Source organism: Bombus bifarius, unplaced genomic scaffold (assembly GCF_011952205.1).
Source record: "Bombus bifarius isolate JDL3187 unplaced genomic scaffold, Bbif_JDL3187 scf7180000008208, whole genome shotgun sequence".
Lineage (NCBI taxonomy): Eukaryota > Metazoa > Arthropoda > Insecta > Hymenoptera > Apidae > Bombus > Bombus bifarius.
The window spans coordinates 449,321-464,059 of record NW_022884511.1 but is presented as its reverse complement, the minus strand read 5'-3'; the positions used below and the strand labels follow the sequence as shown (position 1 = coordinate 464,059).

At 41.8% G+C, this 14,739-nt stretch overlaps 1 protein-coding gene and 1 long non-coding RNA gene across 13 annotated transcripts in view; one reads left to right on the top strand and one right to left on the bottom strand.

Moving 5' to 3' along the window:
- Nucleotides 1-14,739, bottom strand: part of LOC117210636 — a 72,756-nt gene that overhangs the window by 39,993 nt on the left and 18,024 nt on the right. For all 12 annotated transcript variants that reach the window (XM_033453836.1, XM_033453840.1, XM_033453841.1 and 9 more), the window contains 2 exons: nt 11,247-14,138; nt 2,522-3,029 (listed from right to left, as the gene is read on the bottom strand). In XM_033453836.1, coding sequence (XP_033309727.1) covers nt 2,522-3,029; nt 11,247-14,138 — 3,400 coding nt within the window. The remainder of the gene's footprint in view (nt 1-2,521; nt 3,030-11,246; nt 14,139-14,739) is intronic.
- LOC117210647 lies at nt 14,138-14,737 on the top strand. Its single transcript, XR_004488137.1, has 2 exons — nt 14,138-14,263; nt 14,326-14,737. It is a non-coding gene; the product is annotated as an uncharacterized LOC117210647 (long non-coding RNA).

The window sequence follows — 14,739 nt, the reverse complement described above, 5'->3', positions numbered from 1 at the left end:
CACTTTACAAAATTAGCAGCCGTCAAATTGTGGGATCAGCCCTCGACGGTTTCACACTCATCTCCTGATCTAGCTGATTCCGTCGATTAAAATCGCTCGTGCAATAGCATAAAATTCAATTTCCATCGTAGCGGCCACCAAGAAATAAATTGCTTTCCCTTGCTGGCTGCATCTTTCGGGTTCAGGGGTTCAAATGTGCCAATGCGCTGATAGCAAATGGTCAAAAATAAATTTAGACAGTCGTTGTAAACAAGTGCATGATAAAACCCTACAAAATAATTTGTTAAGTCTACAAAACACAGCTGAAATTCCTCTTTCCCTTGACGACTCTTCTCTGTATCTCCTATCTACAGCGCCACATTATTTTAACCATAAATCAAATTTGATATATTTTTATATATCACGTATAGCTTATGCACTACCGCATCTTTAATTTTTAATTACATACTTACGAACCAAGCCAATATGATTGCTTCACTGAATTGTTCGATCGAACGAAAAGTTCGTTCAAACGGCTAAAGCGCTTTTCGTCATCGCTGAACGATCGTTTCTTCGATATCGAATGCCAGATATTACGAATGATTAAAACATGGATAAATAGTTATATTTCGCGACATGTTTTCCAATTCTGTTGAGTTTAAAATACAAACTAATGCAAGTTGGTATGATGTAGCTGCAAAAACACAATAACTGCAAAAAGAAAACAGAACGATTTGAAAATTTAGATTCGCGTGTCGTAATAATTTATTAAATTTTAGTTCCTCATTGTCAATATTCTTATAAAATTAATAATGAAACCTTAATGAAGCAGAAAAAGAGACCAATTCAATAGATCAAGTTCTTCAAGAAACATTTGAATTTTTAAGACAATCGAGCCAACGTTTTTAAATTCCATAGACAAGTATACAATTATTATTCATAAATATCACTGAGAATTCAAAACGTTTCACTTCGAAAGTTAAAATCCATTCAATTTTAAAGTCATATGTTACTGGACTATAGGATGAACGTTTCTCACAGATATCGAGAATTGTATTGTATCGCTTGTTTTGAACTGTAGGCTTGATACAGAAATCGGTGGCGCTTCAGACCACTTAATCGAAGAAATGTCAAAGGTGAAGCCCGCACTTTACACCACACTGCAAAAGTGTACCACTCTGAAATACGTTCAAACTTACAATAGCGTTACGATATTCCAACCAATCTCAAAGTAAGCTATCAAAAACCATCGATACGCTTCGAAAGGAATATGAGAGAGAAAATCTAATATATCTAATACCCGACTAAGGATGCGTTTGCATAATCTACTCGATACTTTATATTTTCAAAATTCCTTCAAAGCAAATTTTCTAAACCATTCGATTCAAGCTAACACGAAATTCGACCAAACAAAATTAAGAACACACCTAACTCTGTGGGATAATACGTTGGCATAATCAGATTAAAAGGCATAATCGTGTAGTACTAACTAATTTCCCCTAGTAGGTGTTCACTTAATGCTAATGAACATCACGAGAGAACATCAACTAGCGGATTTAATAACCGCCGGATCGAAGTGAGTGTTATAGTTAGAAACACGCGCAAAGAAGCCGAAAGAAACCTGAAAAGAAACACGTTCGATCGTGCAGCGATCGCGATGAAGACCTCGCTCGACTTTCCGCGAGGCCTTTACCATTTAATCTACACTCTGCATCAGACCACATCGTGTATCGCGTAATTCTTTTCGGAATTAAATTCTGATAGATAGTCGCATTAGTTTGCAATAAAACAGATAGCTGTATTTGTTAAGGTGGCTATCACGTTTTCCGCGATACGATATCACGTGCGATATTACTTACGTTACATCACGTTTAACCGCTTATCAAGATTAGTTACTGATAATGATACACAGGAGCACCTCGTACTATCGTTAATAACATATTGCTTGTTATTAATTAAATTAACGAGCTAACGAAAGTATAATAATAATTCACGCCCTTGACTCAATAACCTCCGATGAATAGTGTACACATTGGCACAAACAAGTACTTGTACCCGACAAACTCGTCGTCGATGAATCCTTACTAACTCTAAACGTTTAAGAAACGACGACAAACGATCCTTGAAATATCTGAAAAGTACTCGTACGTATCTAATAACATACCTACAAACGGAAGGTACGATCGATGTTACCATATGCTACCGATGCAACCCTCTCGGAGGACAATTAGCACCAAGCTCGTCCTTGTAACAGAACATTCTATTAATTAGGCCGACCCTGGCGTGCCCATCCTTCGTCTTTAACGTATTTATCGCAAACAGTCTCTTGCTACCCAAGATCGACCTACGTCTAACTTAAATCGTCCAACGCGTTTCCGTCTCTACACTCTAATCCTAATGAACGACGATCCAGCGATCGAGTGTCACGAAGGCGACACGAAGACGCTGTGTGACTCGCAACCAGCGCAGCGGTTCCAATCAGGAGTACTGGTTGACAAACTACGACAGCAAGGGAAAGAGGAACGGAGAGGCAGCTACTTACCTTGACGAAATGCAGGTTCTCCTTGTCGAGAAGGAACTCCATGGATTTGTGTGGCCGTTGGTTGATGGTGGAGGCGGCGTCGTCGTCGCGGGGGCTCCTGTGCGAAGCGGCGACAGGCGACTGGGGTACGTGGAGGGCGTGCTCCGGTCTGGGTCGCGGGGCGGCCGAGGTGTGATTCAGATTGAGCAAACTCCTGGTCTTCTTGCCGGCGGTGTTCGCGGAGACGGAAACGGCGGCGGCGACGCTGGTCGTCGTCGTCAACGGCACGGCCTCGTCGAGGTCGGTCTCGAGCAGGCCGACCGGGCGCTCCTGGGCGGCCTGCATCGTGCGGGCTTTCGCCATCTCGATGGCCGCCGGATTTCCAAGGTCTGTGGCCGCGCGTCGGCGCGACGAACACGCCGCCGCCGCCGCCGACGCGCCCGTCGACGATCTCGAACCCAGCGCCCCGACACGGGGCGGCTGCGGAGGCAGGGGCGGCTTGCTGGACACTGGCGCCCTCCCGTTTGCGCTGCGAAAAGCAATATAGAATTAATCGCTTTCGTGGTTTTTTCTTTTCTCGAGGTCGGTTATATCGCGTTTTCCTCCTTTCGATTTTTCATATGTAGCGGAAAAGGCGGCTGAAACGAAAGCTTCGTTCGGAATACAGCGAACTCTCTCTCTCTCTCTTAACCGGCTCCTATTGTCTCGGTTAGATTAGTCCGATTACTCGAATTGAAACGACTAAGATTCGAATGATTCGAGCAACGAGAACAAGAGTAGATACACGAAAGTGTATCCGAAGTCAAGTAAGTATGTAACAGGATCACGCTGTTTTATAGTTCGTACTTTCGTACGCTATCGTATAGCATTCCTTAAAATCACAGTTTGATTGAATCATTTAGTGTTCGCATGACGTAGCGTTACGGCCAATATATTAATAAATACGGTTTTCGATGCGTGAAATCACTGAAAAGAGAAACTTCTCTTCCAGAAAAGAATGTGAAAACGGTTAGTCTTGAATTTTATAGTTACCTAGCTTGGCAACTTCGTAGACTTAATCCTATGATTCCTATTTTTACAACACCGAGTAGTTTATTTTCTCTAAATTCGTCATTAAAATGTATTACTAATTTCATGAATTGACAATATATAACTTATTGTATGAAATTATTGTAGATAAAGTACTTTCAGATACATCGTATGACATGTTCCTAGATAGTAATTGAACAAGATGTACGGATTTAATCAAACTTGTCCGAACTCATCGAAAATATTTACTTTCCAGGGGAAGCTTAATATCAAAGACTTTTCGAAAGAAAGGAAAATATTTAAACGTACACAAATCCAACGTTCAACATTCGGTATAGTTTCAATCCACTTGAATGAATCGCAGGATTTTCTCAGAAATAATACAGCCTTCCCTCCGCAGAGCTAGGCGTGTTGCGGAATCGTCGATTTCCAGAGTCCGGAAAAGTCGATCGCGGACGCGTCAATGTATGCCGATTTCGTCGTAACTTCACAAAGAGAAACGTGCAGAAATGTCGGTGAAGCGAGTCGAAACGCCGGTAGCATCGTCCGTCGACGCTTTAGAAAATTGAACGCGGATAATTGGCCCGAAAGCGGGTTTCGTTGCGTCGAGCTGATATCACCGCGCGTATAACACTTTCCCGCCGCTTATACTCTGCGCTTGGCTTTGAACTTCACCGAGCTATGCACACACGCGTTCCTTTGGTTCTCTGGAAGAGTGCGCGGCGAATTCGTAGCAGCTTTCACGCTATTCGATCATCAATCACGCGGCTCCCGTTACGCGGCGAAGAAAACGCGGAAGCGAGCGCTACGCAGCACGGCCGCGGCGCCGCTGCTCGCTTCCAAGCCGCATGCTCGTTTCGCTCGACCATTCCACGATCATGGACCACTCTTCTAACGTTTCTATAGAAGTACGCACATTGTGTGCCGACTCAAGTCTTGTTTTACTGGTTTCTCGGTGAAGCTATTTGATTGAAATCCTTGGGAGATTATACGTATAGTCGATTTTTGGGGGAAGATAATTAGCTTGTTCTACACTCGGATGCTGTGAAGCAAGAGAAATATCTGATCTAAATTGATTGTTTGAGACGTTGTGTAAATAAAAGGCGTCGCGAGGAGATCAGTGAAACTTTAGTAGTTAACGAGATACGTAATAATTATTTTTAAACTCGTAGTGAGTATTCAAATATTTCGGTATTACATTCTAAACGTTTTTCCTTATACAGGGTGGTTGGTAACTGGTGGTACAAGCAGAAAGAGGGTGATTCTACGCGAAAAAAGAAGTCGAAAATATAGAATAAAAATTTTTTTTTTAATTTTTTACATTTTTCCATCGAGACAACGATCTACAGTGAGATCCGTTATAACGAGACGTGATAAAGTGCACGCGTACCGAGCGAAAATTCAAAGTCGATTTTCTCGGAAACAAAGCCTCAAACGAAACATTTTTATTCTATATTTTCGACTTCTTTTTTCGCGTAGAATCATCCCCTTTCCGCTTGTACCACCAGTTACCAACCACCCTGTATATTTCTTGATATATGTTGCTTAATTCTTCCTATACCATCATATATTAATAAATATATACATATTCATAATATTCAAACGATACATTTTTTTTATGCTTTACTTCATTTCTAGTGTAAAAGTTATAGAAGGGTTCATTCTTGCTAACATGTACAATCCTTTATTGGAAGCACGACCATTGTTTTGATCATATTATGAGTTAGTTACTTTCCTTAGAAAAAATTGCCGGTCACATTTTTACAGACGAAGATTCAAACGTTTAAGTGCGCACTTATGCATTCGAAAGAACGTCTGCGATTGGCCGACACGACGTAGAATGGAGTGGATACTTAAAGTCAAACAGATCCAAATCGAACGATCGCCTCAATTGCTCTCAATCGTTCCTCTACACCTTGTTCTTTTTCTGTCTGCCCAGGAAAAATCAAATCGTCTTCTCGGTGCACGCATGGACAATGAGCACGCAATGCGTCGACCTTAACGCTGTATTCTTGTTCTTTCTTTCAAACGAATAAGGATAGGTACAGATTAATTTTACCTCTGACTGTAGTGGAATATTTACATGTATTAAACGAAATAAGAATTCAGAATGCCTTCAGAAATACGTTACTTTTTTAAAACTCCCGAATATAAATATAGTACTTATACTTAATTTTTAAACTAAATCTCAGAAAGCTCGCGACTTTATCTTAGTTCTATTTCTACGAAGCAAAGAAATACCAATTCAGTCTGCGATCTATCTTACTCCCTATCGTTTTCCACTCTGATTAAAATGGCATAGGCACGATAAAATAGTCTTCGATGAATGGAGCTTTTATACTCTGCGTTCAAACCAAAAGCAAAGAGTTGGGAAATAGATACTAACAAGTATCACGCTTAAATTTTAAAACAACTTATTTCATTCATTTTTATGAAACACTGAGAAACATTTCAGGCGAAGCAAATGTACACACCCCCTGTTAGATAAAATGAATCTACTTTATCACTTTACAAGCATGTGTCATTCAAAGCTGATAATCCTTAAATATAAATAATAGCGTCATCCTCCCTAAACTTTGACCTATCACTTATATTCCTATTGTTTTAATTCTTAAGACTTTAGATCAAAACTAATTACAACCCAATGTAATATTCTGTCTTAAAATTCATCGATCCGGCTTTAAGGAGGAAAATGAGAAATGAGAAAGAAAATAAGAGTAGACAGTAAGAACTCAGTTCGTGCGAGCACGTTGATGAATCAAAAGCGCGGACATAGGCTCGGAACGAAATAAAAGAAACAACAGTCGATCGTACCAGATGGAAAAACATCGAATTGCAATGCGAACGGGTACACAACTCGGTATCCCTGTGATGCAGTTTCATTCTTGCGGCACGTCGCGTTATGAGATCATATTTATAATCGTGAACGGGGCAATGATGGAGAATCGTCGAATGCCTTCTCTAAAATTAGGAGATGGTCGAGAAATATTTTCGAAATCCTCGCGCCGTACCAGTTTCGAATTCTGAAAATATCGCGCTCGAGAACCGACGAGAAAACATCGTAAAACGCGTATTTTCGCCTAACGATATGGAAGTGGATTGTGCACTCGCTGTTTCCATCGAGTCTATAACAATTTAAAGAAAGATCGAAACTAAGACAGAAAACGCGAAATGTTTGTCCGACCATTTGATATAAATTGCTTTTAGCTGTGACCGATTGCAGAAAATATGTCTTAGATTGCCGTTTGACGTTTCATAGCGAATATGGTAGAGTAGAAGTGAAAAAGTTTGCGCGTATGAAAATATATATTCTACGCGTGACGTTGTTCAAAGAGATGGTTTCCTTCACCCTGCTATATACATATGTATGTATTTCTGCTCCGTACGATGTCACGAACTCGAATCATGCGCTCACCAACGAGCCTATGGTTAAATATATACCCGTATGCATGTAGGTGTACCGGCCTCACGAGTCTTATTAATCTTATTTCATTCCAGCGGCAGTCCGGAAGTCGTTTGAGGTGGTGCGATGCCTAATCGTTTGCTTGCGGAATTCTCATCAACCTTTTCTGCTTCTGTTCTTCATTCGTTACGTAAAAGAGCATAGATAATATTTCGATTGCTTTCATTCCCTTTTCTTTTTAGTCGTTTGTTGTCAATATTCGTTCTATACCGTTCTATTTATTAGATTGTAATTTTCCTCAATGCATGTTTTACATTTGCGAGAGTCTCAGAAAGATATAAGAAAAAATGTCAACTTTCTTTAAACTTCGAACCCAAAACCTTCTTTTAATCATTTCTGTTAAAATTTCATTTAACTAACTATATCAAACTCAAAATAGTTGGAATGGAATATATTGCTGAGTTCAATTCATCGTAAGATTACGGAAGATAACGGTTACTTAAAGTTGTACAAACTGTAAGGTTTATAAGAAAATCACTCTCAATTATCCTATGCACTTCGTTGAATGAACTGTACTTTCTTAAAGCATTATTGGATAATTTCCAACTTAAAAGAACCCATCATTAAAACGCAAATAGAATGACAAACTAATGTTTTGTTATTTAATTATTTATTTATGTACACTATATATTACTACTAGATACGTAATAAAGGTGATGTGAAACAGAATTTCTCTGTTGTAACTATTCGCTAGAGATATATGTATGTACGTATGTATACATATGTATATGTATATATGTATGCGTATATCGCGCCGTTCAGAATGTGAGAATTCGATTCATTCGATTCACAAGGTATCTCGAACCACGGGTAATGCAATTTTGATATTACACAACATTACACTGGTGGTATCGAGTTTACTTAATCGCTACAGAAAGAGACAGCGACACGTCACGATTACTCAAGAGCTCGATAAAGCGTAGCTTTGAAGTCACACCTTGAAATATACCATAGCTACGTTCGCAGAAACGCAACAGATCTCTCGAAAGAAGATTCAGCTATAGCTGAAACGTGGCCTATTTATCCAAATTTCGTCCACGTCGTTCCTAAGGCGTTTCTAGAATATGAGAAACCAGCTAAAAACAAAGATGAATCTGACTCGATTCTTAAATGTCCATTTGCAATAATTCATCGGGAACAACACGTGCGACGTCACGCAAGCATATAGCTGCCGCTTGTTTGGTGCAGACCTTTGCCAAATGATTTGAGAATCATAGAATTTAGATGTTTACAAACGTTTACAAAAAAAATGTTTAATATGGAAATGTACAGAATGTTCAAGTGATTATACAGAACGTTAGAAAAGAAAAATCCAAGTCTATAAAATCATATGTAGTATTTAACGAACGCAGTAAATGTCTCTATTCAACATGCTTCTGAAAGCAATTCTGAAACAGCTGCATGCTGTATTAATCTCTGTACGTATTATATTTTCCAATTAATGTGAAACGAAATTTAAATTTTTAAATCGAATCTCTGCTGAGGGATAGATTCACTGAACTGATCTCCTGACCTGAATGTTCTTTGGGATTATTTTTGTGGGAATACTTGACGATTTTAACGTACTCGTCATTGCTAAACAACGTAGTAAATTTATAAAGACGACATCACATAGAAAATGTATGTCGCGTAATACGTGAAGAGTATCTGAAAATATACGTAATGTCGATTCATTATCCATTATTCATTAATCTCGCTTTTATATATATTGAGACAAAACTTTTTTTTTAAGCAAAACAAGCTATTATTAGAAAATATACTCAGCGCATATTTATTATAAATCTCACGTACATACATAAAGTTAATGAATCATTAACGTATACATTGAAGTATAAAATTTTACATTTTCATTATCACATATACATTCGAAGAAAAAGAACGCACTAGTGAAAGAGTGACTTAACGGAATCAAAGTGGAGCTGGAAGCGCACAAAAGAGCTGATTCGATGAAATTTCATGCGATAAAACGAATGTTCGTAAAAACTAAACAAGAGGGATCGGTTACGCCTGCTGTTCCGAGAAGCTGGCCTCAATATGTGGATCGAGTAATGGAGGAGTTAAGGCAAAAACCAGCCAGATAGAGAATACCACGCGATCATTCGAGGGATTTTTTCCCTAAAATTTCTTTAGCTGAAGCAAACGATACTGAATGAAGGGAACAGGCCGCTTGTGCGATCATCGTACTACGAAGGAAATGAATCGTTAACGAACAAGGGTCGTGATGGAGATTAAGATTAATTGCCGGAGATATCAAATCGAACCCCGTGATGCTCCGCAAAGTATGTGTAATACACAAATAGGATGCGTAATTACAGTGCCATTAGAACCAGCGTGAATTTGTTCAAAGTTTAATTACAAATCTGTTTTGATTGCTCTTAATCTTTAACTAACAGACGTTGATAGAAACTTTGTAATTTCTATGATAACGACATTTTGTCCTCGTTTCTCCAAAAATCACTCGTAAATTTGTAAAATATTCAATGTTTGTTTTGCATTCTATACAATTCTTAACGTCAACTATCCTCGTCCTAGAAAGCAAAATACTCGTTGTGACTTTATGACAACCTTATGTTCTACAATCATCGACTTAATATTCGCACGAATATTATGTCTTTATTCTACCGTCAGACGACAACAGACTGAATAAACACTGCCTGCTTTCAAACACAAATACGTTGTAACTTGATCGAGTCCAAACGATTCACAGTTTATCTCTTATTCTATCGGTAAGCCTACGTATCTAAAATTTTTAATAATTGGCTTTGCAATTATCTCTTCTTAAACAACTTATGAGAAAGAATATCTGATTTTTGTCATTTCTTTTATTCGTACTCTTGACGATTGTGTATGAAACGCTCTGCTGAATTCCTTAACTCCTGGATTCTCTTAACACCCCGTATTCGGCTTCCATGAATTATCGAGACGCTCCGATCCTCTGTCGCTGATTCTTCATCGAGGCTCCAGGAGGGAAATGCTTCGTTAGAAGAAGAGGGATACGATAAAGGTTAAACGACGGCGTTTGCTGTTACAGAATGCAATTAGATCGAATTACGTTGAAACGACACGGAATGGGGAACGGGGCGAGAGTGAAATCCGATTAAGAGAAGCGAACTGGTTCATCCATGTGCTCGCGCGCATAGGGGAAAGAAACGAATCGAAGAGGCCGATGGTCGGAATGTACGCGCGAACGAGAGTGAAATTTATCGAACGAACGAGAAGCCTGATGGAGAAAGAAATTAGAGACGACGATGCATGGACGAGTCGACAGTTGATAAACGGTGAATAAATAGCAGATAGATTTAGCACCCCGTTGCGGGACGTCACCAAAAGCGAGGATCAACCGTCAGTGAAATTTAATTCGAATGGAGAAGATCTAGAAGAGTGGGTGGAGCGTTACCCTGGCAGCTGTTCGCCGGCTCTGACTACCATTACGAAAACTTGATTAGTATCGCTGACCTCTTTTCCACCACTTGCTTATTAGAGAGACGTATCACGGAAATAAATTCCGTCCACTGTTTATGGGTATCTTAACACATCGTTGATAATCGAATAAAAACACTCAATAAATTTCAATAACTTTGTCGCTATATAAGTAATTTAAAATAACCGTTAGCAATGCTATTCTACTAATATCTAAAAATATATTTCTTTGCTATTGCGAGAATCAGTAGTAGTAATCCAATCAGTTTTGCACAATACCGTACATCGATCAGCGGCAACAACACAGCAGGTAGAAACAGAAGGCGTGTATTGATACGTATCAAATTCCTTTCATAATCCGCTAATTATGTAAGACACATTACGTTATAAACTTGCGAGCAACGTCTGCGCGATTTTGCAGCCGAGATTCGGTTACAGACCACGAATACGGTTCGCGGACGCAAAGTTTATTGTTGTTCGCGTGCGAATACCTCCGCAACATTCGTCCGTTGTCTTCTCGTACAATGTACCGGGAACATTAAATAAACGATGGTATTTAGAATCTGAAATGGTGCCGACGTATTTTCCACCGGCCGAGAGATAAATGTTTACATATAGAAGCCATAGAAGGTGGCACGAACCGTGATTCATGTTACCTCTATATTCCATATACCCGCGCGAAACCGTGTAAACAATCGTTGAGGTCAAAGTCAACGCGATCGACGCGCAAAGCGATGCCCGGTGCAAATAGAAGAAAAACGGGAGCGACGAATATATTCACGGTCGATGACGAAATACGGCACGATTTTTGAAAAAGGTAGATCAAACACTCACCTTATAACGGAGGGACTTCGTTGAACGTCGGCGACAATTCTGTCATTGCTGCTGGTGTCTACTCTGCTCTCCGCAGCTGTGTTCTGGTCTTGTTTCTGTCTTTCCTCTTCGGTAGGATGCAACGGTATGATAATATAGTCCGGCTCCTTTTTAACCTTCTCCTCGGTCACCTTCGCGCGATTCACTTGGCCGATCGTATCACTTTTCTTCTGCACCTCGGATCGCGGCACTTTCGATCTACCACTGAACCGAAGCCTCGAGAATCGTTGGAGAAATCCACCGAGTCCACCTTTTTTCCGCTCTTCCTTCACCGTGGTCGCGGACGACGCGTCGACGACCATGTTCCGCTGGAATCTCGCCGCCGATGGCTCTGTTTTGACGATGGGTGCCGCGACGAACGGACGCGGTGTCGTTGTGGTCGTCGTGGCCGACATAGTCGCGTGGCCGTCGTGCCTATCGTCTACGCTAACCGGCGCAGTTGTTGCCGCCGCGTTCTCCTCGTGACGTTTGTCGCGAACACCGCGATGATTCGTATCAACTGCCCCGGCCACCGCTGGATTCCCACTCCGTTCACCAAGTTCCAGGCCGTCGCTGTTGCTGCTACCGTTGGGTGGGGGGCAATGAACACCATGGACAGTGTGTCCCCTCGCTGCTTCCGTTGCCTCCTTCTCCTCCTTCTTTTGCTCTCTCTCGTTCTTCTCCACTTTGTACTGCAACTTCTCCTCTTCCACCTCTTTCTCCTTCGTAGCCTTCTTCGCAGGAGCATCCTTTTCCGCGGCCTGCTTTTCCACTACGACTCTCCACAACAGTTCTCCATTGTTTCTACCGTTGCACGACGAAGTCGATGATAATCGACTCGTCGAAGAACTTTCGTTTTTGCCGCCACTTTCGTCGATTTCGAGTTCGACCGCACGATCCTCTTCCACTGGCCGATAATCCACATAACGGCCCTCCTCCTGTTGCTGCAACCGCACGATTTTTTCCGGATAGAAATCACCGATGAACAACCTTTTCGAACAGCTCGTCTCGTTCGTTGCATCTTGATCCGCGTCCTTTGAAATCGCGTCCGCAGTCGCGGTTTTATAGGAAGCGTTTGAATCAACATTTTCACGTTCCGGGGTTAAAGGTTTCTCAGGTTTCTGGACGCTTGTTTCCTCGCATCGTACGCCCCCCTCCAGGCTGGAAGTTCCTACGGGTTTGGTTTCCAAGCAGGGTAAATCTATTTCGTCGTCTACTAAAACACGGGCGTTAGAATCGCCTCCATAAACCGAAAATGGATCCGAGTTTTTTTTTATCTGGCCGAAAAGCGTTTCCTCTTGCTGTTTTTTGAGCCGCTGGCCCAGCTGATTGATCGGAATCCTGGTGAACGGAGCTATCGAGAACTGCGTGGAAATATTTTCCGCGGACTTTGAATATTTCCTGGTATCCAAATACGGCTCGCTGTAGCTCGGTAGATTCGATGTCGAGCTACTACTCATTTGCTGCACCAAATCGGAAACTCTGAGCAGCGAGGATCGTCCTGAAATCGATTCCTCCAACTCGTCACACGCATCCATCCGCTTGAATCCACCTTTGGAACACTGGAGAGCCTTGATGTAGTCACACTGTTGGGCCAGCTCGTAACTAGCGTTGTTTGACACTCGTTTTCGTTCACTTTTCAACGATTTTTCACCATCGTTACCAACCTCCTTACGATATTTGTTCGATCGGAAACTTCTCTCGTCGATTTCGAATTGCTGAGCCAACTCGTAGCTCGCGTTGTTCTTTACCTTCCACGGTCGCTGTCTACCGGAAGGAGTTCTCTGAATACCATCGATACCAGATAACGTGTTGGCGTTATTCGAGGTAACTTCCACGGCCTCGCGCTTCAACTGCTTGATCGCTGCATCCACCGAATCGATATCGTTCTCCATAGCAATCGCCATATCGAGTATACAGTTGCCCGGATCTTGCGTCTTCACCGTTGAAGGTACTTGTTTCGTCTCTCGTGGTTTTGAACAGTGCTCTCCTACGCATTCCTCGTCCTCCTTCGGCTCTTCTTCCGCTTTCTCGCGGTCCATCTCGCCATCTACCATTGCGTTCTGCGAGGCTTGCGTTCTGACCGAGCTCGATAACGAGTTCTTCGCTTGTTCACTCTTCTCGCCTCCGTTCTGTCGAATTTCCTCGTTGCTTTCCAGTCGCTTCTTACTTTCAACAACGGAGACTTCCGCCATTTCGTGATGCTCGTGCAAATTCACTGTAGAGTAGCGTGTATCATCGTGCGTCGTGTGGACGCCGCAGAGATTCAAATCGACGGGCACGCTGGCTACCCTTGTATAATTCTCGAACAAATTCGACGTGGATACGAAGAAGGTCGCTCTGGACGAGGATGCGTACGCGGCCAACGAATGTGGACCGTGTGCGGACTCGGTGACGCTGCTAGGCAGACTGGGCGCGCTTTGAGATTTATCCGTGAATCTAAAATTAAAGCACTCCTCGTTGCTCCACCCTTGACGCTGGTGCTGCTCGTGCTGCTCGTAACTGTGGAGCTGCTGCTGCAGCTGATGATGGTGGTAATGATGATGATCGGCGACCATGTTGTTACGGCCGTGCGCCATATTGCCGGCTATATTTAATCTAGTCTGCAACAGGCGAAACGAACTCGACACAGCCGTTTGGCCAGATTTCAGGTCCAGCAGTGCGTCCCTTTTCGACTCGACACCGATCTCTCGTAGGTCGATCGTATTCCGATAATCCAGCGACGTCGCGTAGTTGCACGCCGAATCGCCGAACACCATCAGCCGATCCTCCAGCTCCGCCCCGGATCGATTGTCGTTTAGCATACGATCTTCTTCGTCAAGGTCCTCGTCGCCAACGTCGTCTTCGTATTCTTCGTCCTCGTGCCAAAAGTCCCTGAATCGTGTGAAAAAATCCAACTACATCGAGTCTCTTCGACTTAAGTGTTTATGAAAGTTGTTCGATTCTATGGAGAAAAATGAAAAATGAAATACTCAAATTCTCTTTTAACTGACAGAACGGTAACTTACACAAGATTTCGATATCAACGTATCTTTTTTTTTTCCTAATTTATTTTTTCTAGTGGAGTCGTAGTAAGCGTGACACAATGAGATAATCAGGATGAAACATCCACGAGCGTCATTTTGGATCTTCCTCGAATTAAAAGTAAAAGTCAAGGAAATCTATTAAGGGTCGTGATTGCGGAAACTTGGTCAATAAATGAGGGTCATGTAGCAAGCTCTCGAAAGTCGTTGCCAAGGAAAACCTACGATCATCTCTTGACAATCGCGAAACGAATCCAAGTCGATGGAGGGCCTCGTAACAAAAAACACCCTTGTCAAATTTGTTGACTTCTTAGATAATAAAGCATTGGAATAGTCAGAAGATAGACTTACAGAATAATGGGATCGGTATTATGAAAATGATCTATATCCTAACTGTATGAAACTTTGAATTTCAGTTAATTTCGTTCCAATAAATGGAGCTCAGGTAAATG